The sequence below is a fragment of the Calidris pugnax genome, unplaced genomic scaffold, assembly GCF_001431845.1.
Source record: "Calidris pugnax isolate Ruff unplaced genomic scaffold, ASM143184v1 scaffold65, whole genome shotgun sequence".
NCBI classification, from domain to species: Eukaryota; Metazoa; Chordata; class Aves; order Charadriiformes; family Scolopacidae; genus Calidris; species Calidris pugnax.
The window spans coordinates 34,820-58,787 of NW_015090785.1; the positions used below are offsets into that span (position 1 = coordinate 34,820).

General features: G+C 40.3%; 2 protein-coding genes and 1 long non-coding RNA gene across 9 annotated transcripts in view; 2 read left to right on the top strand and 1 right to left on the bottom strand.

The window, feature by feature from the left end:
• The window catches only part of LOC106902643 (claudin-15-like), a 26,432-nt gene extending 13,073 nt beyond the window's left edge, over positions 1–13,359 (top strand). For 4 of the 6 annotated variants that reach the window (XM_014966296.1, XM_014966295.1, XM_014966297.1 and 1 more), the window contains 4 exons: positions 7,808–7,972; positions 8,123–8,204; positions 11,012–11,122; positions 12,528–13,359. In XM_014966296.1, coding sequence (XP_014821782.1) covers positions 7,808–7,972; positions 8,123–8,204; positions 11,012–11,122; positions 12,528–12,627 — 458 coding nt within the window. In that variant the 3' untranslated portion in view covers positions 12,628–13,359. Of the gene's footprint in view, positions 1–2,098; positions 2,340–7,807; positions 7,973–8,122; positions 8,205–11,011; positions 11,123–12,521 lie in introns of those variants that run through there. The other 2 variants (XM_014966299.1, XM_014966298.1) reach the window with 2 other exon arrangements.
• LOC106902644 lies at positions 8,246–13,384 on the bottom strand. Its single transcript, XR_001414554.1, has 3 exons — positions 13,252–13,384; positions 12,162–12,263; positions 8,246–11,086 (listed from the first exon to the last, which is right to left on the bottom strand). It is a non-coding gene; the product is annotated as an uncharacterized LOC106902644 (long non-coding RNA).
• A 3,484-nt stretch (positions 13,385–16,868) lies between these two features.
• On the top strand, positions 16,869–23,958 carry LOC106902647 (claudin-15-like). 2 transcript variants are annotated; one of them, XM_014966304.1, is made up of 4 exons: positions 16,869–18,271; positions 18,422–18,503; positions 21,311–21,415; positions 22,821–23,958. In XM_014966304.1, the coding sequence occupies exons 1-4, from the start codon at positions 18,133–18,135 to the stop codon at positions 22,924–22,926; spliced, it is 432 nt and encodes a 143-aa protein (XP_014821790.1). In that variant the 5' UTR covers positions 16,869–18,132; the 3' UTR covers positions 22,927–23,958. The 2 variants fall into 2 exon arrangements, with proteins under 2 accessions (XP_014821790.1, XP_014821789.1); XM_014966303.1 differs by having other exon boundaries at positions 16,876–18,271; positions 21,311–21,421; positions 22,827–23,958.
• The last annotated feature ends 10 nt before the right edge of the window (positions 23,959–23,968 follow it).

The following is a 23,968-nucleotide window of genomic DNA, read 5'->3' on the forward strand; positions in this document are numbered from 1 at the left end:
CCCTCACTACCTTTTTTGTGAGTCTGCAGTGTTTGTTATTGTTCATTTTTCTTCTAATCCTGCTCATCTAAAAATCATGCGATAATTTTTTTTTTTTTCACTGAATTTTTCACTGAATTTTAGAGTTGGAAGGGACCATAGAGATCATCTAGTCCAACTCCCCTGCTGAAGCAGGATTGCCTAGAGCTAGAGCATGTTACTCAGGACTGCATCCAGGGGGGTCTTGAAAATCTCCAAGGAAGGGGACTCCACACCCTCCCTGGGCAGCCTGTTCCAGGGCTCTGCCACCCTCACCGTGAAGAAGTTTCTCCTCATATTTGAGTGGAACCTCTTATGTTCCAACTTGTGCCCGTTGCCCCTCGTCCTCTCACTGGGAACCACTGAAAAGAGTCTGGCTCCCTCCTCCTTCAACCCTCCCTTGAGATACTTGTAGGCATTGATAAGGTCTCCCCTCAGCCTTCTCTTCTCCAGACTAAAGAGTCCCAGCTCTCTCAGTCTCTCCTCATAAGGGAGATGCTCCAATCCTTTGATTCAAGGTCCCAACTGAACTCAGCTTGGAAAGTGCTGTCAGCAGAAGTGATTGCTGAGGTCACCAAGGTAGCACCTGTGTATGGATAAATGATTTGAAACTCTTTGAAGGGCTTTTAATGGGATGCAGGTACTCCAGAATACTGGTATGGTTTGTTCATTTTACTATGCCAGTGTTTTTCTAATCACAGTGACTTAACAGAAAGAGGGAATTCTGTAAAAGTCACCTGAGAAGATCAATTCTTAGCACATACCATGTAGTTTCTTTGAAAGATCGCAAGTACAGAGCTGCACAGGATCACACTGGCTGCGCTGCCAAATCTGTTCTTCTTTAAATCAATGACAACGATCCTCTGGGCTGCCAAGGGAGCAAAAATGTCATGGTGGCACCATCATATCCTTTTGCAGCCAGCCTACCAACCTACAGCATCAGCTCTAAGTGATTGGTGAATTTTGAAAAAAACCCAGATATTTGTTACGGGCAAGTTATGGCTCTCTCAACGGCTAATCCTTCTGGTAGTCTTTGTGTAAATGCTGTGAATCTGTTACCATGTTGCGTCACAGCAGGATTATTTTATGAAGAAACTCTGACTCCATTTCCTGGAGATAAGAGCAGGTTATCACTGCAAGAGATGGTTAACCCCATTTGGATACACAAGCAGTTTAAGGTATTAACATTAGTATAATGGTGTGAATGGAATCTAATATTTTGTCTAGTCAAGAGCAGAAGCAAGTAAACCAAGCTTAACGTTCTTCTACTTTGCCTAGAATAGATTTTTTTTTTTAATACTGGGATATTCTGATAAACAGATGCAATCAGCTGATATGTATTATTTTTCATATAGCTGTTTTCCTTCATCATTTTATTCCATGGCTCATTCGTTCCCTTATATTTCATTTCTGTGAAACATATACATCATTACAATGGTATTCCAGTGTAAGTGGGACTATTTTTAAGACTCAAAGTGTTTGACTATAGATCAATAGACTGTAAAATATTAATGGAAACCACTCATTCACAGACTTAAACTTCCTGAAGATGCTGGCAGTACAGTTGCTATGGATTACTTATGACCATAACTCCAAAGAATGTGCTAAATTTTCTAGCAACAGAATAAAATTTCAATTCCTGAGCTTTCTTATGCTTGAGTCATCAAGGCAACAGCATAGTAAAGCTTTTTGATTTGAGATGAATAATAGAATTATAAATTATTTTAATCTTGTGTAAATCCTAGTTGACTTCAGAGGAGAGACAGAAATTAAGTATTTGCCAATATTATCAGTCTTACAAGATATTTTGTAGACATACTGACTAGAGTTTCTAGGGTGAGACTAGGAATAGGCTCATTTTATCATTTCTCATTAGAAAAAGAATTAATATTGTTATAAAAAAAAAAGTTAATATCTTTATCATGAACTGCTCCCACTTCTTATTGTCATGCACCGTAAGCCTTATCTCTGGGGTTGAGCAAAGAGCAAAGGTAGTCTCATTTTGGAGTGAAACCCAGAGATAAAACAGCAAGGAGGCTTCAGAAAGGCTTCACTTGATTGTAATCTAATTATAGGAATATTTAACTGTTACTTACTCACAAACATGACTGCTGCATTGGAAATTGTTGGTTTTCTTTTGTGCTTTGGTGGGTGGGCGATGGTTGGAGCTACTTTGGCGCATAATTACTGGAAAGTCTCCTCTATATACGGGAGTGTGATCACAACATCTACGTTGTTTGAAAACCTGTGGAAAAGCTGTGCAGAAGACAGCACTGGAGTATCCAACTGCAGAGAATTTGACTCTATGCTTGCACTGCCTGGTATGTGACTTTACACAATCTTGTTTATATCGCTTAAAAATTTGTTGGAAAAAAGTAAAAAGGTACTTTTGTTTTGGTAATCTGTTAGTACTGGAAAATGACTGACTAAGAAGGTCTTTGGGGGGTGAAGTAATAAAAATCTCTTAAATGGCAGAATGTGTCAAGCGCATTAGGAAAGGCTGTAAAATAAGGCAAATGAAGTTGTTTGATCAAGCATAGGCATGCAAAATATGGTGTAATCTGTTTTTTAGCATCTGGTGGGAGGAATCAGTAGGAGACATTTTTAACACATCTTATGATGATCTTTATTTGGAATTATTGTATAGGCCTTCTTTTGCAATACTTGGTAGCTCGTGTATTGTAGCTGGATTTTTTTTTATATAATAGACAAGACATACTATTTATAGTTAAGGAGCAGTAGTGGTTTTTGCATGTTGAGACTGAAGATGGTAGATAATGCAATATATAATAGGCAAGACAGACTATTTATAGTTAAGGAGCAGTAGTGTTTCTTGTATGTTGAGACTGAAGATGGTAGATAATGCAAGAAATACAATGAGTGTATGTTATTCGTCTTATGAGTTATACAATGAGTATATGGTATAAAGGTATGTTATTCGTCTTATAACATAATATGAGTTATACAATGAGTATATGGTATAAATTAATATACTTGTCAGGACTAGTTAACTACTGCTTTGTTGGATGTGATTCTAAATATCAGGAAATTTAGATCTGCTGGCTCCTGTACTCTGTATCAGTCTGTGGTAGAATTGTGGATTGTCCTCAAATGCTCAACGAAGGCAGTATTCTGTGGATAGTGAGCATATTTATAGACAGTAAAGCTAGTTTTTATTAATCTTGAATAATGTAGATACTTATTCCAGAATAAATTGAATCCTACTTAGTTGAATCTACACTGGGAGGTGGCTAAACTTAAATAGGTAGAAGGATACTCCTAATCCGAAGAATGTGTAATATTGGATTAGTGGGAATGAGGTATTAAATCACTTTCTCTCTCAGCCTGAAATAAACTGGTGGTGTTGACCATCTCTGAAGCTAGCATAGCAAGTCTCTGTAATGGTCTGTGTCCAGTATTTAGGGAATAATCTGTTCTTTTCATCTTTCAGTGTTATCTAACAATTGGTTTTAAAATGCATGTGTGTATTAAGAGAAACATAACCCTATTTAAACTTCTTAGACTCAGCAATAGCAGGATCATGTCCATCGGACATGCAGAGTTACCCTCTGCAGAGTGCTTATGGGAGTGTGCATTTGGTTCACATATAAACCACTTCAAGGGTTGGTTCATAACTTAGAATCATAGAATAGTTTGGGTTGGAAGGGACCTTAAAAGGGCATCTAGTCCAACTTGCCCTGCCATGAGCAGGGACATCTTCAACTAGATCAGGTTCCTCAGAGCCCCGTCCAACCTGACCTTGAGTTTTTCCAAGGATAGGGCATCTACCACTTCTCCGGGTGACCTGGGCCAGTGTTTCACCACCCTCATCATAAAAAATTTCTTCCTTATATCTAGTCTAAATCTACCCTCTTTCAGTTTAAAGTCATTAGCCCTTGTCCTATTGCAACAGGCTCTGCTAAAATGTTTGTCCCCATCTTTCCTGTAGGCCCCCTTTATGTGCTGAAAAGGCGCAATAAGGTCTCCCCTGAGCCTTCTCTTCTCCAGGCTGAACAACCTGAACTCTCAGCCTGTCCTTCTAGGAGAGGTGCTCCAGCCCTCTGATCATCTTTGTTGCCCTTCTCTAGACCCCTGCCATGTGTTTCCTAAGCTGAGGGCTCCCGAGCTGGATGCAGTACTCCATGTGGGGTCTCACCAGAGTGGAATAGAGGGGCAGAATCACCTCCCTTGACCTGCTGACCATGGTTCTTTTGATGCAGCCCAGGATACAGTTGCCCTTTTGGGCTGCGAGCGCACATTGTAGGCTCATGTCCAGCTTCTCATCCACCAGTACCCCCAAGTCCTTCTTAGCAGGGCTGCTCCCAGTCCCTTCATCCCCCAGGCTGTATTGATACTGGGGGTTGCCCTGCCCCAGGAGCAGGACCCTGCACTTAGCCTTGTTGAATCTCATGAGGTTCACATGGGCCCAATTCTTGAGCTTGTCCAGGTCCCTCTGGATGGCTTCCAGCCCCTCAGGCATGTCAACCACACCACTCAGTTTGGTGTCATCAGCAAACTTGCTGAGGGTGTGCTCGTTCTCACTGTCTGTGTCACTGATGAAGATACTGAACAGTACCAGTCCTAGTACATACCCCTGAGGGACACCACTTGTCACTGACCCCCATCTGGACGTTGAGCTGTTGACTGCTATCCTCTGGATGCGACCATACAACCAGTTCCTCATCCCTGAACAGTCCACCCTTCAAATCCATGTCTCACCAATTTAGAAGGATGTTGTGAGGGACCATGTCAAAGGCCTTATAGAAGTCCAGATAGATGACATCTGTAGCTCTTCCCTTGTCCACGGATGTAGTCACTCTATCACAGGGGGCCATGAGGTTGGCCAGGCAGGAGTTGCCCTTGGTGAAGCTATGCTGGCTGTCTCGAATCACCTCCCTGCCAACTTACTGCTAACTGACCACCTTACTGACCCTAGGCAGCATCTTGGCATTGATGTATTTAAATGGGGTGTTGCCTCTGAGAGTGTCATAGAGCTTCCATGTGTGCACATGTGGACAACGGGGCCACATCAGGTCAGCATCTTGGAGCTGCTGAGAAAAAAGTAGGTTTTAAAGAAGTTGGAGGGGCGGGGGGTGGATGGACAGAAAAGAGCATCATGAGTAGATGTGCTAAAGCAAAAGAGAAAGGAAGGCAAGAAACAGCAAGGCTCCTGGAGAATTGTGAGTAACAATGTGGAGTCAGCAGGAAGGAGAAAAAATGGGGCCAGACAGAAAGTAAATGAATAGGCCAGGCTTGGAAAGGGAATTTGTGAAGATTAAATTTGATCAGTTGAAGAGGAGATTGGTTATGCTGTTGAGAAGATGGCAGTATATTTGAGGAGTATAGGCAGGGGGAAGGGAAAAGCAGCTTACAGAATTGTAGAGAAAAAATGGTTTTAGAACTGAGACCTGAAAAAGAAACAAGTTAGAAGACACTGAATTGTAGAAAAAGCCAAGAGGGCAGTTGGGCAAACCAGGGAGGAGGAAGAAAATGGGGCTGGTAGCAATGAGGGCTGAACAAACAGTGGGACCTCCAAGAAATGCCTGTAGCCCTTGCAGATGTTAGCCGAGGCAGGCTAAAAATTATCAGGGTTAGTTTAGGTGTGTTTCAAATTGCTCTTTAGAAACAGCTGAAACTGCTGCTGCAGCAGCAGATGCCAGGGATTGGTGGGAGGGGAAAAAAAAAGAAAAAACAAAAGTGTCTTTGTTACCTCTCACCAGAGGGATCATAAAGATTTTCCATTAAGGTTTCCTTATTGGCATCTGAGCTATATGATATATCTCTGGTTTTTGTTTTGTGCACGGGAAAGATCAGACTTGGTTCTTTTAACCAAATGTAAAGCTTTTGAATTCAGCAAGCCATTAGCCCAAATCACAAACGTTTGAAGTGAGGACCTTTTTAAAAGCAGTGTTGCATAAGATTGAGACCATGACTGGCTACTTTCTAGTCACACCAACATCAAACATTTGATATAAAGGAATTTCTTAGCTGCCAAATACTTTTTAAACTCTTTTTTTTTTTTCTTTTCTTTTCTTCTTGTTAAGATTCCATAGATGTTTTTCCAATGACACGATTTGGGGATAATTTCTTACAATTAGTACTGATTGATAAAATTAACTGACTTTGTATCTTGTTCAATAAGCTCATTTTCTAAGATGAAGACAACTAAAAATGGAACTTTCTGGGCTATGGAATAATCTCCTTAGTTAAGGCTGTTGAAGTTATTGTATTGTGGTGCAAAAACGACATGGTACGAAGTCTCTTCTGTTAAAGTAATACAACCATTGGCTTGCAAGCAGTTAGCCTGAGACTGTGCTTGTGCCTTCTAGAAAGATATGGGGAGTCCCATCTAATACTACAGGAATCCCAAAGACCTGAAACGTAAGTTGTTGGATCCCTGCTGTGGGTTATTCCTGCTATCGTGGGGGAAGGTCCCAAACTAGAAAGCAGCATCGGAGTTGAATGGTTGTCCAAACTGTATCTTCTGCAGGCAAAAGCCTTGAACTCTTAATGGTATTTTGAGGGGTCTTTTCACTTTTATTTGTCTGTATTTTTTTCCCCTGAAAATTTTAAAATTAATGCTTAACGAAACATTAATTCCTCAAATGATGTTATCCTTTAATTCTATGTATTTATCTCATGGCTGCTTCTTATTGCCTAGGATAACTCTCAAGCTTGCAGGACCAGTACTCATAGGCCACATAAAGTTACACAGCCCCTGTCTGAGGGTCAATCTGTTACTTCGCCTCCTGTTTCTGTGCCTGATTTTTACTGTTGGGAGAGTTATGGGCTCATTCCACCAGAGAGCTAGGAGCAGGTTATCGTGGAGGACATGGAGGTGATCAGGGAGCAAGAGCTTGAACACTTGCATCAACGATGTGACTGTCCAGATGCAGCCCAGTGCAGACCCTTTTGATGTGTGGTTGGGCTCATAGAATCATTTAGATTGGAAACAAAACTTTAAGATCATGGAGTCCAACAAAGTTAGCAGCCAAATCTGCCAGATTGGTGACACTTGGCACGTTTGTCGTATCACGAAGGTACCATTTGACCTGGAACCAGCTAAATCCAGGGTCCTGCTTTAAAGAAGACTTAAGTCCCTGTCTGAGTTTCCTTCTTAGGCTGGTTAATAATCTGGTCTTGGTTTTTGTGCAATCAATACTTAAATGTGAAGACCGGGAGCTGTATCCTCAGGGCAGGGAGGAGAGGGGTGCTGCAGCTCTTGGATCTGCTCGTCTCCCATTTGTTAGCCCCACTCAGAGCTTAGAGTGCACTGCTAACTTGAGCACTTTGTTTCCCATCTCTCACTGGAAGTAGCAAAACTGGCCCGTTTTTCCAATTCCTCTGTGGTGCCAGAGCCCTGCAGTCCTTGGCTAGGGCCTGGAGTTCAGGGGGGTCTGTCTGTGTCTCACGTGTGAGAAAGTCACCAGGACTTGTGAGTAGGACTCTTATTTTTGGCCCTGTAAATGACCGTATATACAGCTACGGATTTTCACAGGACTTAAAAATGTAAGCTATGAAGGGCTTGCTGTGATTTTTCAGGATTTACTAAAGGCCCAAGAGGATTTACTGAGTTTATCAAGTGTAAGTGTAGTTCAGCTCTGAACTCTGATTGACTTGAAGGCTAAGCACTCTAGGGTTTGGATGCTTCTCTGAACCAAATAACAACGTTGGACAAGATTCACTCATGTTAATTTTGTCACTCCCTCTAGTTACTTTTATTTTTTCAGCACAAGATTGATTTAATTTCTGTATAGATCCTGATTTGTTTTCTCTTTTTCTGTCTCAGTTCACATTCAGGCATGCCGTGCTTTGATGATTACTTCCATCCTTTTGGGATTCCTAGCTGCAGTGATCGCGCTGCTTGGTTTGAAGTGCACAAAGGTTGGGTTGAGCGATGAAGAAGCAAAAATGAAGTTTGCTGTCACAGGAGGATTTCTTTTTATTTTAGGAGGTAATATTGAGTCTGAAATGAGAATGCTATCAATACTTTGTATTACTTTCACAGCTAGACTAAATGGAATGAACACTTGTTCTTGATTTAAAGCTGCTACAGTGTTAAAGGAATCATTCACCTGTGTGTGTTTTAAACTTTTTCTGGTAGGTCTCTGCTCCATGGTGGCTGTTTCTTGGTACGCTGCGATGGTTACGGCTCAATTTTTTGACCCATTGTTTGCTGGAACCAAGTAAGTTAATAGATCTGTCATACCAAACTCAATCATGTTACAGACAGCTACACTAGTCTCAGCTGCTCCGGAGTTTCACAACCTGGATGGATCCCATTATCCAATCCATAAAAGGAGAAAAATTTGTCTTCAGGCAATTTTTTCATCTCAGAGATGTTGGTGGGGAGGGAGGAGAGTTCTCTACTGGAAGGTTTAGTGAATGGCTGGGGAATATCAACCCCACATCTGAGGAGTTTCTGTACCGTGTTTACATTTTCTTGTGAGACTCAGTTAAGTGCACATCTCAATGCTATGAAGACGAAAAGGTAAAAGTCTTAATTTTCTTTAGTGTTTAGACCAAAAGAGGTACAAAACTCTAGCTATGGCTGGAATACAGTGCCTTAGATGTTCAAGCACATGAAAAAACGTACAGAAACCAGCTTGAACTGCAGACTAGTGACCTGCAGATAACTGAGAAACGTCACTAAAGCATGCTGCTTGTCCTAAAGAAGTAAAAAAATATCTTTCACTATATATTAACAGCTCAACACTTGTTTGCCTTATGAATGAAAATGAGGCAAAGTTTGTGGGACTATCAGCTCATACAGTTGCGCACAAACAAGTTTCGAGGTATAAAAGCCCTTATTCTTGTCTGATATAAAAGCAACAGTCTTCAAAACCAAATGCCCGCTTATGGCACCTTATCTAGGTCATTAGATTTAGCAATGAGGAACAAGGGTGGAGGTGACCGGGCCCCTCCTCCAGAGAGCAGGGGGGAAAGGGAGAGGGCAACATAATATATTGCCTGTGGAAAATGAGAGAGCTGGTTTGGGGAAAAGAGGACATTTATAATTTGCTGGTACCGCTACCGAGTATATAATGTTTAGATTAGTAAACTGTAAATCTTTAGTTGCTAGGATCATATTTGAAGTGTTTTGTTAGTTTCCTCCTGACAATCAATTCTGGGAAGTCAGAGGTGAAGTGCTTTGCTAAGAATCAAAGTACTTTAAGCAATTGCTTCGGATGTTTGTCAGTTTTCCTTGTATTTTCAAGCAAGCACGTCCAAAGAAATTGCATTTGTGAATACTTTTTGTTGTTTTATATCCCCTTGAGTGAATTATATGAAGGGTAATAAATATGTTAGAGGGCCGAAACTACCGTTGATAAGGAATTTCAGTTAGTGGGATAGTTAGGGAGTTGTATAATTATCTGGTATAGCTTTGGGGCTTCGACATCAATGCATGTTAATCAGTTACCAGATGGTTTGGATTCAGTAGCTAAAGAATTTTTTATTTTTTTAATATCTGAGCTTCCTGGTTAAGACTATTGATTCACTAAGCAGTTCTTAATGAATTAACTTTGGGTCATTGGTGAAGCCAGACATGCTCTTGCGGAAGCCTGTGCTCCTTGGACTCCGTGAGATAGGTCTAAATTCAATTGCAGGCAGTATTGATCTTCACTCTTAAGAGACTGGCAAGTCTGAGTGAGGAGGAGGTGGTTTGTGGGGTTTTTTTGGCCTGATTTCAGCAAAATAGTATGTTAACTACTATTAATTTTTAGAGGAATTTCTTATACAGCTGTGAAGCCAACCTAAGTTCTCCTGCAGATCCCTATACTTTCCTTTGGTACAATGCCTATGGCATTCCTATCTATAGGTGACTAGGGAGCAGAGACCTCTGCAGGCACTGGGCAGCACTCTGATTGTTCCTTAGTATTCCTCCAGCAGCTTGTACTCCAGTGTTTTTTGCTTTTTTGGGGGTTTTTTTTTGAGATATCAATTGTTTCCTTATTCTGTGTTTGGAAAGTGCCTAAAACAGTGGAGACCTTGCAGCTCCACTGTGCGATGAGAACACAGAGGGCAGTGAACCTGTATAAACCTCTGAAACCTTCCTGTTAGCAATTAATTCTGGAGTCAGATATTTGGACACTTTTAAATAATGATTTTGTGTTTACAAGTGGAAAGAAACCACATGTGTCTGGTTTCAGCACACCTTCTACACAATCCATGACACTTATTTTGCCCTCACATTTGGTTTCTCAGACCACAGAGATACAGCTGTATTGTGGATATAGTCTTTGTCTGAATATAGGAACTTGTTTTCCTCTTTTTGCAAAATTCCTGCCACGATTTCCCAGGCTCAATTGTGTCTAGTCTTTGGGTCGAATTCATTATCAGTGAATTCCTTGGACTGGACTAGGGGGTTTCCTGCAAGGGGTACAACACTAGTTGTACAGTAAAATGCAGAACTATTCTTTTCCAACCTGGAACTGTTCATAAATGTATTTCAGCCATAGAACTACAGAGACTTCTGAATATTCTTTAGGATACATAAGTTGGAAAAGTAGCCCTATACAAGTAGCTGCTGGTAGGTGATCTAGGGTCATGTCCATAGAAATCTAGTTTCTATGGTTAGCCTTTTCTCATGACACAGGCAGCAAGGTCCAGTCATTCAGTTTCAGAAAATGACTTCAGTGTCACAACTAACACAAGGGCAAAATAACTGTTGTGGACTGCACAGAAGCAGTTATCATTTATTGTAATTTATTATCAACAATTTGTTAAATGTATGCAAGTATTTATTGCTGCTTATCTTTTTATTGCTTGGTACTTTCTGTACTGTCACTAATTTGGCAGAACAAATATACATAGAAGAGCTTTACTGAAGAGATACAAAGCCAGATCTTTTCTCCTCTCTGATCAGTTAGCTGATTTCTACAAAGACTAGAATTTGTTTATTTGCATGACTTGTGCACCTTGTGTCTTGGTCTAAAATAATGGCTTTGTGATCCTGTGACATGCTGTTTCCATAAAATCTTTCACGTTTCAGGTATGAACTAGGAGATGCTCTGTACTTAGGCTGGGCTGGATCTGTTCTTTACATCGTTGGTGGGATCTTACTGACCTGTTCATGCAAAGGGAAGAAAAAGCAGGATTACAGGTAATCTTGGATTTGCCAGTTGAAATAGTAGCTGTCAATTATATACCATTTTCTATGTGTGTGCCCCTGGTACCTCTGTATCTGTGATAGAGATACACAGAGAAATCTGTTTATCTGTCACCCCCTGGTATAAATCTGTAGCTGTATAAACTACAAACAGGAAATTGTACCTACTAATTCAGTGCTGGGGCATGTCCCAGACTTGTGATGGCAGGGGATGCTATACCAAATACTTGTACCTCCTGGCGTATTTGTTGATACTTTGCCATCAGTAGTTACTTATAACTAGTATTTGGTAATTCCGGGTGCTGCTGTTGGTTCTAAGATCTACATGATGAAAATGTGCCACGGAAGAGCGAACTATCTGTTGCCAAAAGAAAAGTATATCAAAGAATATAGTGTATTATAATAAAATTTCTCTGCAATACTCACTACTATTAAAATGTTCAAATGCCATTTAATTTGCAGATAGTGTAATAGCATTTCCTTCCCAAAGCATATCCAATCGATCATTAGAAGTTATTTTTTTCCTTGTTCCTTATGGAAATGTGTTGTTGCACATCAAATTAGAGAAGGTGAGATTTCTGGCCTCAATGTTTAACCTCAACTGGATTTTTTTTTTTCAATCTTAAATTATTCACACCTTCTGAAGGAGAGGGATAAAATTGTCAGAAACAGCAGAGGTCCATGTCTACCCAGAGGAACCCAAATGGCGTGGGGGCTGTACTGACTAAGCTTGAGAGGATGATAATATGAAGGGGAGAAGCATGTTCACTGCTGCTGGTTTTAATCTTAGGAGAGTTATGTCAAAACACGTAATAAGTGAGAGTGTTCCTCTGCTACTCCATCACCTAATCTGAAACCATTTCAGTTTTATGGTTATATTTCATCAGCCACATTGGACTTTAAATCTCTCACCATACTTTGAGACAAAGTAATGAATATCCTGAAATGCCTTGAAAATCAGGTAAAACTGACCTATGAAATAGGAGTTCAACATGACAAATGGCAGCTGAAGGGGCTGGCTGAACATACTTACGGTTTTTTTCTCATCATCTTGATTCCTGTATTAAAAACTGCAGCTTGTTCAAAGGCATTAAGGTCTAGGTTCTCTTCTGCTTTAGGGACTTGACTAAAATGCCTGGAGGAAGAGTGCATGTGAGTTAGGAATCCGGTGTGTTTCTGGGTAGGAGAGGGATGGTTGTGCTGCCTGGCACAGAGCCCATCTCTTCCCTTAGCTACCCGACTGATGAGAACAATAGGCCTCTGATTTCTGCACCTTTGTGAAGTGTGTGCTATTGGTGGGTTGGATACAGACCCAAATGAGTAACGTCTTAAGTATCTGAAACTGTGGGGGGGTGTGTAATACTTCTCATTTTGTATCTTTTTTCTCCTTAATTTACAGTTGCAACAAATACGCATATTCAGCAGGGCAGGCAGCTCAGCAGCACCGCATTTACACCAAAGACTCCGAGACAGTCATAAGCAACAAGGAGTATGTCTAAAGTTACCTTTTACGTCGCTTGTAACGTTAGTAGGTTATGAACTCAAATAAAGAAGTGAACTACTTCCAGGGATCCAGTTCCAAGTTGCAATTTTTCATCTTAATTTGGAGCAGTACACGGAGGAGGTATGGTTTTCAATGTAAATAGGAATGGTGTTCTGGGAATGTTTTTCAAATGTAAATAGGTTTCTACTGAAAATGCTGTGATGTGAAATCCAGTGGCATGAAGGTTTTCTGCATGCTGGAGAAGCCTGGTAAAATTTAACCACAGCGTGCCTTGTATTCTGACAATCAAGAGCAACTGTTTCTATTTCAGCTGACTCAGAAATGCGGAACTGATATGCTGTAGCTGACTGCAAGCTAATACGCCTCAGTTAGAAATGTGTTGTGTTTTCATTACTGTTTAGCTTCCTGCTTTTGTTTAGCAGCTTTAGCCTTTTACGGGAAATAAACTTTATTCCACAGGCTGACTGAAACAGATTTTTTGATGAGTGGTATCCTGGCCATTAATAAGGATAAAGTCTACGTACTGTGAGCTTGAAGTCTCCTGTTACACTGAATGTCATATTATGTATGATAGTCTAGATTTATGAAAGCTACAAAAAATTCTTTAATAACCACTCACCTCCAAATCTGCAGATGTGCAACAGATTTCTTGTTGCTTGTAACGGAGCCATCAAAGATAAGTGATACAGAATGAACCAAAGCTGGGAATGGAGAAAGTGCCTTGTGATAGCTAAGAAGATGATAGGCCCAGTTTTTTATTTTTATTTCTATGTTTTCAGCTTTTAAAATAATCCTATTTTAACATTGAGAAATCTTTACCTTTGGGAGCTTCTACTGCATCTGAACAGCCTAATTCATGTAATACCCCAGTGGCTTTTTTCTTTGTCATTGTTCCATCATTAGAATTTCTGCCTTAAACTACTCCACTGCTGGGAGTGTATGTTTGCCTTGTCTAACTTTACTTTGTGTTGATGCTTTGAGCAACGTGGAATGGAATTTCATACTGCACGTCCACGGGTTTTATAACTTGTCCTTTTAAAATTACAAATGTATTAATACAGTTTGACAAAATATCTTGGTGTTTCTCTCATCTTTTAATGTCTTATGATAAACATAATTGTAGTCTGATTTAGAAGTTCCATGCAGGTTCCTTGATATCCCAGTAGACAGTTTCACAGGGTGCCTTGCAAGCAGTCTGAGCAGAAATGATGTAGCCGTGTCGTTTGCATGCAGATACAGCTGACTTGTGAACTGACATATGAAGACATGCACTGGCCACTGACAGATCTTGTTGGACTTAGTAGGTAAAGCAAAAAGTATTACTTTTAGATTGCCAGTGTCATCTTCTACCCTCCACTATCAGCTATTGTTTTTAAAAGCATTCCTTTGGTATTCTGGAGAATAATTTCAAAAGCTGAAAAGACCCTTAACTTGCTTGGTGGGAGCTGAACTCTGTATATTCTTTCCTCCGGGTTTTTAGGTAATTTTGTGATGGTGTTTTTGGTCTATGTTGAACATAAAGAAAATGCAGAACTGAGGCAGAGACTAAGCATTTCCAGTGTTGGTTTCTCACCAAAGTTTGTGTCGTCTCATGAACGTGAATTATGATCCAGTAGGAGAGATAGAAATTCAAAACTTCCTTGGTCTGGCATTAGGTCTTCTTGTAACGTCACTGAGAAGTTCAGTTAAAAACCAAGAGTAAAACCCCTATGTAGTAACTTATTAATTCGTTCAATACATTTTTATCATATTCAGTGTTGGTCAGGAAGAAATAGACGCTGAAGATGCCATGCCTTTCTCTGGTTTGTTTACAGCCCTTTCTGCTGTTTCTCCTGATTATCTGCCCCTTTCCCAGGCACCTTCAGTGGTCACGCTCTGAATTAATTTAATCAGCCCCATTTGGGGGGTAAGGCATTTTATTTATAGGAGATATATGAAGTGTATGAAGTAACTTTTTTTTCCCTTAACTTATTTAAATCTGTAGCAACCCACTCAACTCTCTTTAAAGCATCTTCACACATTGCTATTTTTAAGTCCTTTGCTCAGCAGATCAGGCTGCTTTGGTATCTGCAAATCTTCTTCATATCTCTGCAGCTGGGACCAAAATCCTGCATTGGGTTCTGCTACTGGTCTGGCAGCCTTCACAGCCTGGGGAAAAGGAGAGACATTGCAGAAGCAAGGGCTGGTATCATGCAAACAGATTCTATTTTTTTTCCCTCTAAATTTTTGAGAAGATTATCTTTGGTTTTGAGGTTGGCCAGGCAGGAGTTGCCCTTGGTGAAGCTATGCTGGCTGTCTCAAATCACCTCCCTGCCAACTTACTGCAACTGACCACCTTACTGACCCTAGGCAGCATCTTGGCATTGATGTATTTAAATGGGGTGTTGCCTCTGAGAGTGTCATAGAGCTTCCATGTGTGCACATGTGGACAACGGGGCCACATCAGGTCAGCATCTTGGAGCTGCTGAGAAAAAAGTAGGTTTTAAAGAAGTTGGAGGGGCGGGGGGTGGATGGACAGAAAAGAGCATCATGAGTAGATGTGCTAAAGCAAAAGAGAAAGGAAGGCAAGAAACAGCAAGGCTCCTGGAGAATTGTGAGTAACAATGTGGAGTCAGCAGGAAGGAGAAAAAATGGGGCCAGACAGAAAGTAAATGAATAGGCCAGGCTTGGAAAGGGAATTTGTGAAGATTAAATTTGATCAGTTGAAGAGGAGATTGGTTATGCTGTTGAGAAGATGGCAGTATATTTGAGGAGTATAGGCAGGGGGAAGGGAAAAGCAGCTTACAGAATTGTAGAGAAAAAATGGTTTTAGAACTGAGACCTGAAAAAGAAACAAGTTAGAAGACACTGAATTGTAGAAAAAGCCAAGAGGGCAGTTGGGCAAACCAGGGAGGAGGAAGAAAATGGGGCTGGTAGCAATGAGGGCTGAACAAACAGTGGGACCTCCAAGAAATGCCTGTAGCCCTTGCAGATGTTAGCCGAGGCAGGCTAAAAATTATCAGGGTTAGTTTAGGTGTGTTTCAAATTGCTCTTTAGAAACAGCTGAAACTGCTGCTGCAGCAGCAGATGCCAGGGATTGGTGGGAGGGGAAAAAAAAAGAAAAAACAAAAGTGTCTTTGTTACCTCTCACCAGAGGGATCATAAAGATTTTCCATTAAGGTTTCCTTATTGGCATCTGAGCTATATGATATATCTCTGGTTTTTGTTTTGTGCACGGGAAAGATCAGACTTGGTTCTTTTAACCAAATGTAAAGCTTTTGAATTCAGCAAGCCATTAGCCCAAATCACAAACGTTTGAAGTGAGGACCTTTTTAAAAGCAGTGTTGCATAAGATTGAGACCATGACTGGCTACTTTCTAGTCACACCAACATCAAACATTTGATATAAAGGAATTTCTTAGCTGCCAAATACTTTTTAAACTCTTTTTTTTTTTTTCTTTTCTTTTCTTCTTGTTAAGATTCCATAGATGTTTTTCCAATGACACGATTTGGGGATAATTTCTTACAATTAGTACTGATTGATAAAATTAACTGACTTTGTATCTTGTTCAATAAGCTCATTTTCTAAGATGAAGACAACTAAAAATGGAACTTTCTGGGCTATGGAATAATCTCCTTAGTTAAGGCTGTTGAAGTTATTGTATTGTGGTGCAAAAACGACATGGTACGAAGTCTCTTCTGTTAAAGTAATACAACCATTGGCTGAACTTTCTGGGCTATGGAATAATCTCCTCAGTTAAGGCTGTTGAAGTTACCGTATTGTGGTACAAAAATGACATGTACAAAATCTCTTCTGTTAAAGTAATACAACCATTGGCTTGCAAGCAGTTAGCCTGAGACTGTGCTTGTGCCTTCTAGAAAGATATGGGGAGTCCCATCTAATACTACAGGAATCCCAAAGACCTGAAACGTAAGTTGTTGGATCCCTGCTGTGGGTTATTCCTGCTATCGTGGGGGAAGGTCCCAAACTAGAAAGCAGCATCAGAGTTGTCCAAACCGTATCTTCTGCAGGCAAAAGCCTTCAACTCTTAATGGTATTTTGAAGGGTGTTTTCATTTTTATTTGTCTGTATCTCTTTTCCCTGAACATTTTAAAATTAATGCTTAATGAAACATTAATTCCTCAAATGATGTTATCCTGGAGTTGAATGGTTGTCCAAACTGTATCTTCTGCAGGCAAAAGCCTTGAACTCTTAATGGTATTTTGAGGGGTCTTTTCACTTTTATTTGTCTGTATTTTTTTCCCCTGAAAATTTTAAAATTAATGCTTAACGAAACATTAATTCCTCAAATGATGTTATCCTTTAATTCTGTGTGTTTATCTCATGGCTGCTTCTTACTGCCTGTGATAACTCTCAAGCTTGCAGGACCAGTACTCATAGGCCACATAAAGTTACACAGCCCCTGTCTGAGGGTCAATCTGTTACTTCGCCTCCTGTTTCTGTGCCTGATTTTTACTGTTGGGAGAGTTATGGGCTCATTCCACCAGAGAGCTAGGAGCAGGTTATCGTGGAGGACATGGAGGTGATCAGGGAGCAAGAGCTTGAACACTTGCATCAACGATGTGACTGTCCAGATGCAGCCCAGTGCAGACCCTTTTGATGTGTGGTTGGGCTCATAGAATCATTTAGATTGGAAACAAAACTTTAAGATCATGGAGTCCAACAAAGTTAGCAGCCAAATCTGCCAGATTGGTGACACTTGGCACGTTTGTCGTATCACGAAGGTACCATTTGACCTGGAACCAGCTAAATCCAGGGTCCTGCTTTAAAGAAGACTTAAGTCCCTGTCTGAGTTTCCTTCTTAGGCTGGTTAATAATCTGGTCTTGGTTTTTGTGCAATCAATACTTAAATGTGAAGACCGGGAGCTGTATCCTCAGGGCAGGGAGGAGAGGGGTGCTGCAGCTCTTGGATCTGCTCGTCTCCCATTTGTTAGCCCCACTCAGAGCTTAGAGTGCACTGCTAACTTGAGCACTTTGTTTCCCATCTCTCACTGGAAGTAGCAAAACTGGCCCGTTTTTCCAATTCCTCTGTGGTGCCAGAGCCCTGCAGTCCTTGGCTAGGGCCTGGAGTTCAGGGGGGTCTGTCTGTGTCTCACGTGTGAGAAAGTCACCAGGACTTGTGAGTAGGACTCTTATTTTTGGCCCTGTAAATGACCGTATATACAGCTACGGATTTTCACAGGACTTAAAAATGTAAGCTATGAAGGGCTTGCTGTGATTTTTCAGGATTTACTAAAGGCCCAAGAGGATTTACTGAGTTTATCAAGTGTAAGTGTAGTTCAGCTCTGAACTCTGATTGACTTGAAGGCTAAGCACTCTAGGGTTTGGATGCTTCTCTGAACCAAATAACAACGTTGGACAAGATTCACTCATGTTAATTTTGTCACTCCCTCTAGTTACTTTTATTTTTTCAGCACAAGATTGATTTAATTTCTGTATAGATCCTGATTTGTTTTCTCTTTTTCTGTCTCAGTTCACATTCAGGCATGCCGTGCTTTGATGATTACTTCCATCCTTTTGGGATTCCTAGCTGCAGTGATCGCGCTGCTTGGTTTGAAGTGCACAAAGGTTGGGTTGAGCGATGAAGAAGCAAAAATGAAGTTTGCTGTCACAGGAGGATTTCTTTTTATTTTAGGAGGTAATATTGAGTCTGAAATGAGAATGCTATCAATACTTTGTATTACTTTCACAGCTAGACTAAATGGAATGAACACTTGTTCTTGATTTAAAGCTGCTACAGTGTTAAAGGAATCATTCACCTGTGTGTGTTTTAAACTTTTTCTGGTAGGTCTCTGCTCCATGGTGGCTGTTTCTTGGTACGCTGCGATGGTTACGGCTCAATTTTTTGACCCATTGTTTGCTGGAACCAAGTAAGTTAATAGATCTGTCATACCAAACTCAATCATGTTACAGACAGCTACACTAGTCTCAGCTGCTCCGGAGTTTCACAACCTGGATGGATCCCATTATCCAATCCATAAAAGGAGAAAAATTTGTCTTCAGGCAATTTTTTCATCTCAGAGATGTTGGTGGGGAGGGAGGAGAGTTCTCTACTGGAAGGTTTAGTGAATGGCTGGGGAATATGAACCCCACATCTGAGGAGTTTCTGTACCGTGTTTACATTTTCTTGTGAGACTCAGTTAAGTGCACATCTCAATGCTATGAAGACGAAAAGGTAAAAGTCTTAATTTTCTTTAGTGTTTAGACCAAAAGAGGTACAAAACTCTAGCTATGGCTGGAATACAGTGCCTTAGATGTTCAAGCACATGAAAAAACGTACAGAAACCAGCTTGAACTGCAGACTAGTGACCTGCAGATAACTGAGAAACGTCACTAAAGCATGCTGCTTGTCCTAAAGAAGTAAAAAAATATCTTTCACTATATATTAACAGCTCAACACTTGTTTGCCTTATGAATGAAAATGAGGCAAAGTTTGTGGGACTATCAGCTCATACAGTTGCGCACAAACAAGTTTCGAGGTATAAAAGCCCTTATTCTTGTCTGATATAAAAGCAACAGTCTTCAAAACCAAATGCCCGCTTATGGCACCTTATCTAGGTCATTAGATTTAGCAATGAGGAACAAGGGTGGAGGTGACCGGGCCCCTCCTCCAGAGAGCAGGGGGGAAAGGGAGAGGGCAACATAATATATTGCCTGTGGAAAATGAGAGAGCTGGTTTGGGGAAAAGAGGACATTTATAATTTGCTGGTACCGCTACCGAGTATATAATGTTTAGATTAGTAAACTGTAAATCTTTAGTTGCTAGGATCATATTTGAAGTGTTTTGTTAGTTTCCTCCTGACAATCAATTCTGGGAAGTCAGAGGTGAAGTGCTTTGCTAAGAATCAAAGTACTTTAAGCAATTGCTTCGGATGTTTGTCAGTTTTCCTTGTATTTTCAAGCAAGCACGTCCAAAGAAATTGCATTTGTGAATACTTTTTGTTGTTTTATATCCCCTTGAGTGAATTATATGAAGGGTAATAAATATGTTAGAGGGCCGAAACTACCGTTGATAAGGAATTTCAGTTAGTGGGATAGTTAGGGAGTTGTATAATTATCTGGTATAGCTTTGGGGCTTCGACATCAATGCATGTTAATCAGTTACCAGATGGTTTGGATTCAGTAGCTAAAGAATTTTTTATTTTTTTAATATCTGAGCTTCCTGGTTAAGACTATTGATTCACTAAGCAGTTCTTAATGAATTAACTTTGGGTCATTGGTGAAGCCAGACATGCTCTTGCGGAAGCCTGTGCTCCTTGGACTCCGTGAGATAGGTCTAAATTCAATTGCAGGCAGTATTGATCTTCACTCTTAAGAGACTGGCAAGTCTGAGTGAGGAGGAGGTGGTTTGTGGGGTTTTTTTGGCCTGATTTCAGCAAAATAGTATGTTAACTACTATTAATTTTTAGAGGAATTTCTTATACAGCTGTGAAGCCAACCTAAGTTCTCCTGCAGATCCCTATACTTTCCTTTGGTACAATGCCTATGGCATTCCTATCTATAGGTGACTAGGGAGCAGAGACCTCTGCAGGCACTGGGCAGCACTCTGATTGTTCCTTAGTATTCCTCCAGCAGCTTGTACTCCAGTGTTTTTTGCTTTTTTGGGGGTTTTTTTTTGAGATATCAATTGTTTCCTTATTCTGTGTTTGGAAAGTGCCTAAAACAGTGGAGACCTTGCAGCTCCACTGTGCGATGAGAACACAGAGGGCAGTGAACCTGTATAAACCTCTGAAACCTTCCTGTTAGCAATTAATTCTGGAGTCAGATATTTGGACACTTTTAAATAATGATTTTGTGTTTACAAGTGGAAAGAAACCACATGTGTCTGGTTTCAGCACACCTTCTACACAATCCATGACACTTATTTTGCCCTTACATTTGGTTTCTCAGACCACAGAGATACAGCTGTATTGTGGATATAGTCTTTGTCTGAATATAGGAACTTGTTTTCCTCTTTTTGCAAAATTCCTGCCACGATTTCCCAGGCTCAATTGTGTCTAGTCTTTGGGTCGAATTCATTATCAGTGAATTCCTTGGACTGGACTAGGGGGTTTCCTGCAAGGGGTACAACACTAGTTGTACAGTAAAATGCAGAACTATTCTTTTCCAACCTGGAACTGTTCATAAATGTATTTCAGCCATAGAACTACAGAGACTTCTGAATATTCTTTAGGATACATAAGTTGGAAAAGTAGCCCTATACAAGTAGCTGCTGGTAGGTGATCTAGGGTCATGTCCATAGAAATCTAGTTTCTATGGTTAGCCTTTTCTCATGACACAGGCAGCAAGGTCCAGTCATTCAGTTTCAGAAAATGACTTCAGTGTCACAACTAACACAAGGGCAAAATAACTGTTGTGGACTGCACAGAAGCAGTTATCATTTATTGTAATTTATTATCAACAATTTGTTAAATGTATGCAAGTATTTATTGCTGCTTATCTTTTTATTGCTTGGTACTTTCTGTACTGTCACTAATTTGGCAGAACAAATATACATAGAAGAGCTTTACTGAAGAGATACAAAGCCAGATCTTTTCTCCTCTCTGATCAGTTAGCTGATTTCTACAAAGACTAGAATTTGTTTATTTGCATGACTTGTGCACCTTGTGTCTTGGTCTAAAATAATGGCTTTGTGATCCTGTGACATGCTGTTTCCATAAAATCTTTCACGTTTCAGGTATGAACTAGGAGATGCTCTGTACTTAGGCTGGGCTGGATCTGTTCTTTACATCGTTGGTGGGATCTTACTGACCTGTTCATGCAAAGGGAAGAAAAAGCAGGATTACAGGTAATCTTGGATTTGCCAGTTGAAATAGTAGCTGTCAATTATATACCATTTTCTATGTGTGTGCCCCTGGTACCTCTGTATCTGTGATAGAGATACACAGAGAAATCTGTTTATCTGTCACCCCCTGGTATAAATCTGTAGCTGTATAAACTACAAACAGGAAATTGTACCTACTAATTCAGTGCTGGGGCATGTCCCAGACTTGTGATGGCAGGGGATGCTATACCAAATACTTGTACCTCCTGGCGTATTTGTTGATACTTTGCCATCAGTAGTTACTTATAACTAGTATTTGGTAATTCCGGGTGCTGCTGTTGGTTCTAAGATCTACATGATGAAAATGTGCCACGGAAGAGCGAACTATCTGTTGCCAAAAGAAAAGTATATCAAAGAATATAGTGTATTATAATAAAATTTCTCTGCAATACTCACTACTATTAAAATGTTCAAATGCCATTTAATTTGCAGATAGTGTAATAGCATTTCCTTCCCAAAGCATATCCAATCGATCATTAGAAGTTATTTTTTTCCTTGTTCCTTATGGAAATGTGTTGTTGCACATCAAATTAGAGAAGGTGAGATTTCTGGCCTCAATGTTTAACCTCAACTGGATTTTTTTTTTTCAATCTTAAATTATTCACACCTTCTGAAGGAGAGGGATAAAATTGTCAGAAACAGCAGAGGTCCATGTCTACCCAGAGGAACCCAAATGGCGTGGGGGCTGTACTGACTAAGCTTGAGAGGATGATAATATGAAGGGGAGAAGCATGTTCACTGCTGCTGGTTTTAATCTTAGGAGAGTTATGTCAAAACACGTAATAAGTGAGAGTGTTCCTCTGCTACTCCATCACCTAATCTGAAACCATTTCAGTTTTATGGTTATATTTCATCAGCCACATTGGACTTTAAATCTCTCACCATACTTTGAGACAAAGTAACAAATATCCTGAAATGCCTTGAAAATCAGGTAAAACTGACCTATGAAATAGGAGTTCAACATGACAAATGGCAGCTGAAGGGGCTGGCTGAACATACTTACGGTTTTTTTCTCATCATCTTGATTCCTGTATTAAAAACTGCAGCTTGTTCAAAGGCATTAAGGTCTAGGTTCTCTTCTGCTTTAGGGACTTGACTAAAATGCCTGGAGGAAGAGTGCATGTGAGTTAGGAATCCGGTGTGTTTCTGGGTAGGAGAGGGATGGTTGTGCTGCCTGGCACAGAGCCCATCTCTTCCCTTAGCTACCCGACTGATGAGAACAATAGGCCTCTGATTTCTGCACCTTTGTGAAGTGTGTGCTATTGGTGGGTTGGATACAGACCCAAATGAGTAACGTCTTAAGTATCTGAAACTGTGGGGGGGTGTGTAATACTTCTCATTTTGTATCTTTTTTCTCCTTAATTTACAGTTGCAACAAATACGCATATTCAGCAGGGCAGGCAGCTCAGCAGCACCGCATTTACACCAAAGACTCCGAGACAGTCATAAGCAACAAGGAGTATGTCTAAAGTTACCTTTTACGTCGCTTGTAACGTTAGTAGGTTATGAACTCAAATAAAGAAGTGAACTACTTCCAGGGATCCAGTTCCAAGTTGCAATTTTTCATCTTAATTTGGAGCAGTACACGGAGGAGGTATGGTTTTCAATGTAAATAGGAATGGTGTTCTGGGAATGTTTTTCAAATGTAAATAGGTTTCTACTGAAAATGCTGTGATGTGAAATCCAGTGGCATGAAGGTTTTCTGCATGCTGGAGAAGCCTGGTAAAATTTAACCACAGCGTGCCTTGTATTCTGACAATCAAGAGCAACTGTTTCTATTTCAGCTGACTCAGAAATGCGGAACTGATATGCTGTAGCTGACTGCAAGCTAATACGCCTCAGTTAGAAATGTGTTGTGTTTTCATTACTGTTTAGCTTCCTGCTTTTGTTTAGCAGCTTTAGCCTTTTACGGGAAATAAACTTTATTCCACAGGCTGACTGAAACAGATTTTTTGATGAGTGGTATCCTGGCCATTAATAAGGATAAAGTCTACGTACTGTGAGCTTGAAGTCTCCTGTTACACTGAATGTCATATTATGTATGATAGTCTAGATTTATGAAAGCTACAAAAAATTCTTTAATAACCACTCACCTCCAAATCTGCAGATGTGCAACAGATTTCTTGTTGCTTGTAACGGAGCCATCAAAGATAAGTGATACAGAATGAACCAAAGCTGGGAATGGAGAAAGTGCCTTGTGATAGCTAAGAAGATGATAGGCCCAGTTTTTTATTTTTATTTCTATGTTTTCAGCTTTTAAAATAATCCTATTTTAACATTGAGAAATCTTTACCTTTGGGAGCTTCTACTGCATCTGAACAGCCTAATTCATGTAATACCCCAGTGGCTTTTTTCTTTGTCATTGTTCCATCATTAGAATTTCTGCCTTAAACTACTCCACTGCTGGGAGTGTATGTTTGCCTTGTCTAACTTTACTTTGTGTTGATGCTTTGAGCAACGTGGAATGGAATTTCATACTGCACGTCCACGGGTTTTATAACTTGTCCTTTT

Excerpts from the sequence above, each read along its gene's own strand:
- LOC106902647 (XM_014966304.1), top strand. The coding sequence starts at position 18,133 with ATGATTACTTCCATCCTTTTGGGATTCCTAGCTGCAGTGATCGCGCTG. Across the intron at positions 18,272-18,421 it reads ATTTCTTTTTATTTTAGGAG|GTCTCTGCTCCATGGTGGCT; the intron begins GTAATATTGAGT and ends TTTTTCTGGTAG. Across the intron at positions 18,504-21,310 it reads CCATTGTTTGCTGGAACCAA|GTATGAACTAGGAGATGCTC; the intron begins GTAAGTTAATAG and ends TTCACGTTTCAG.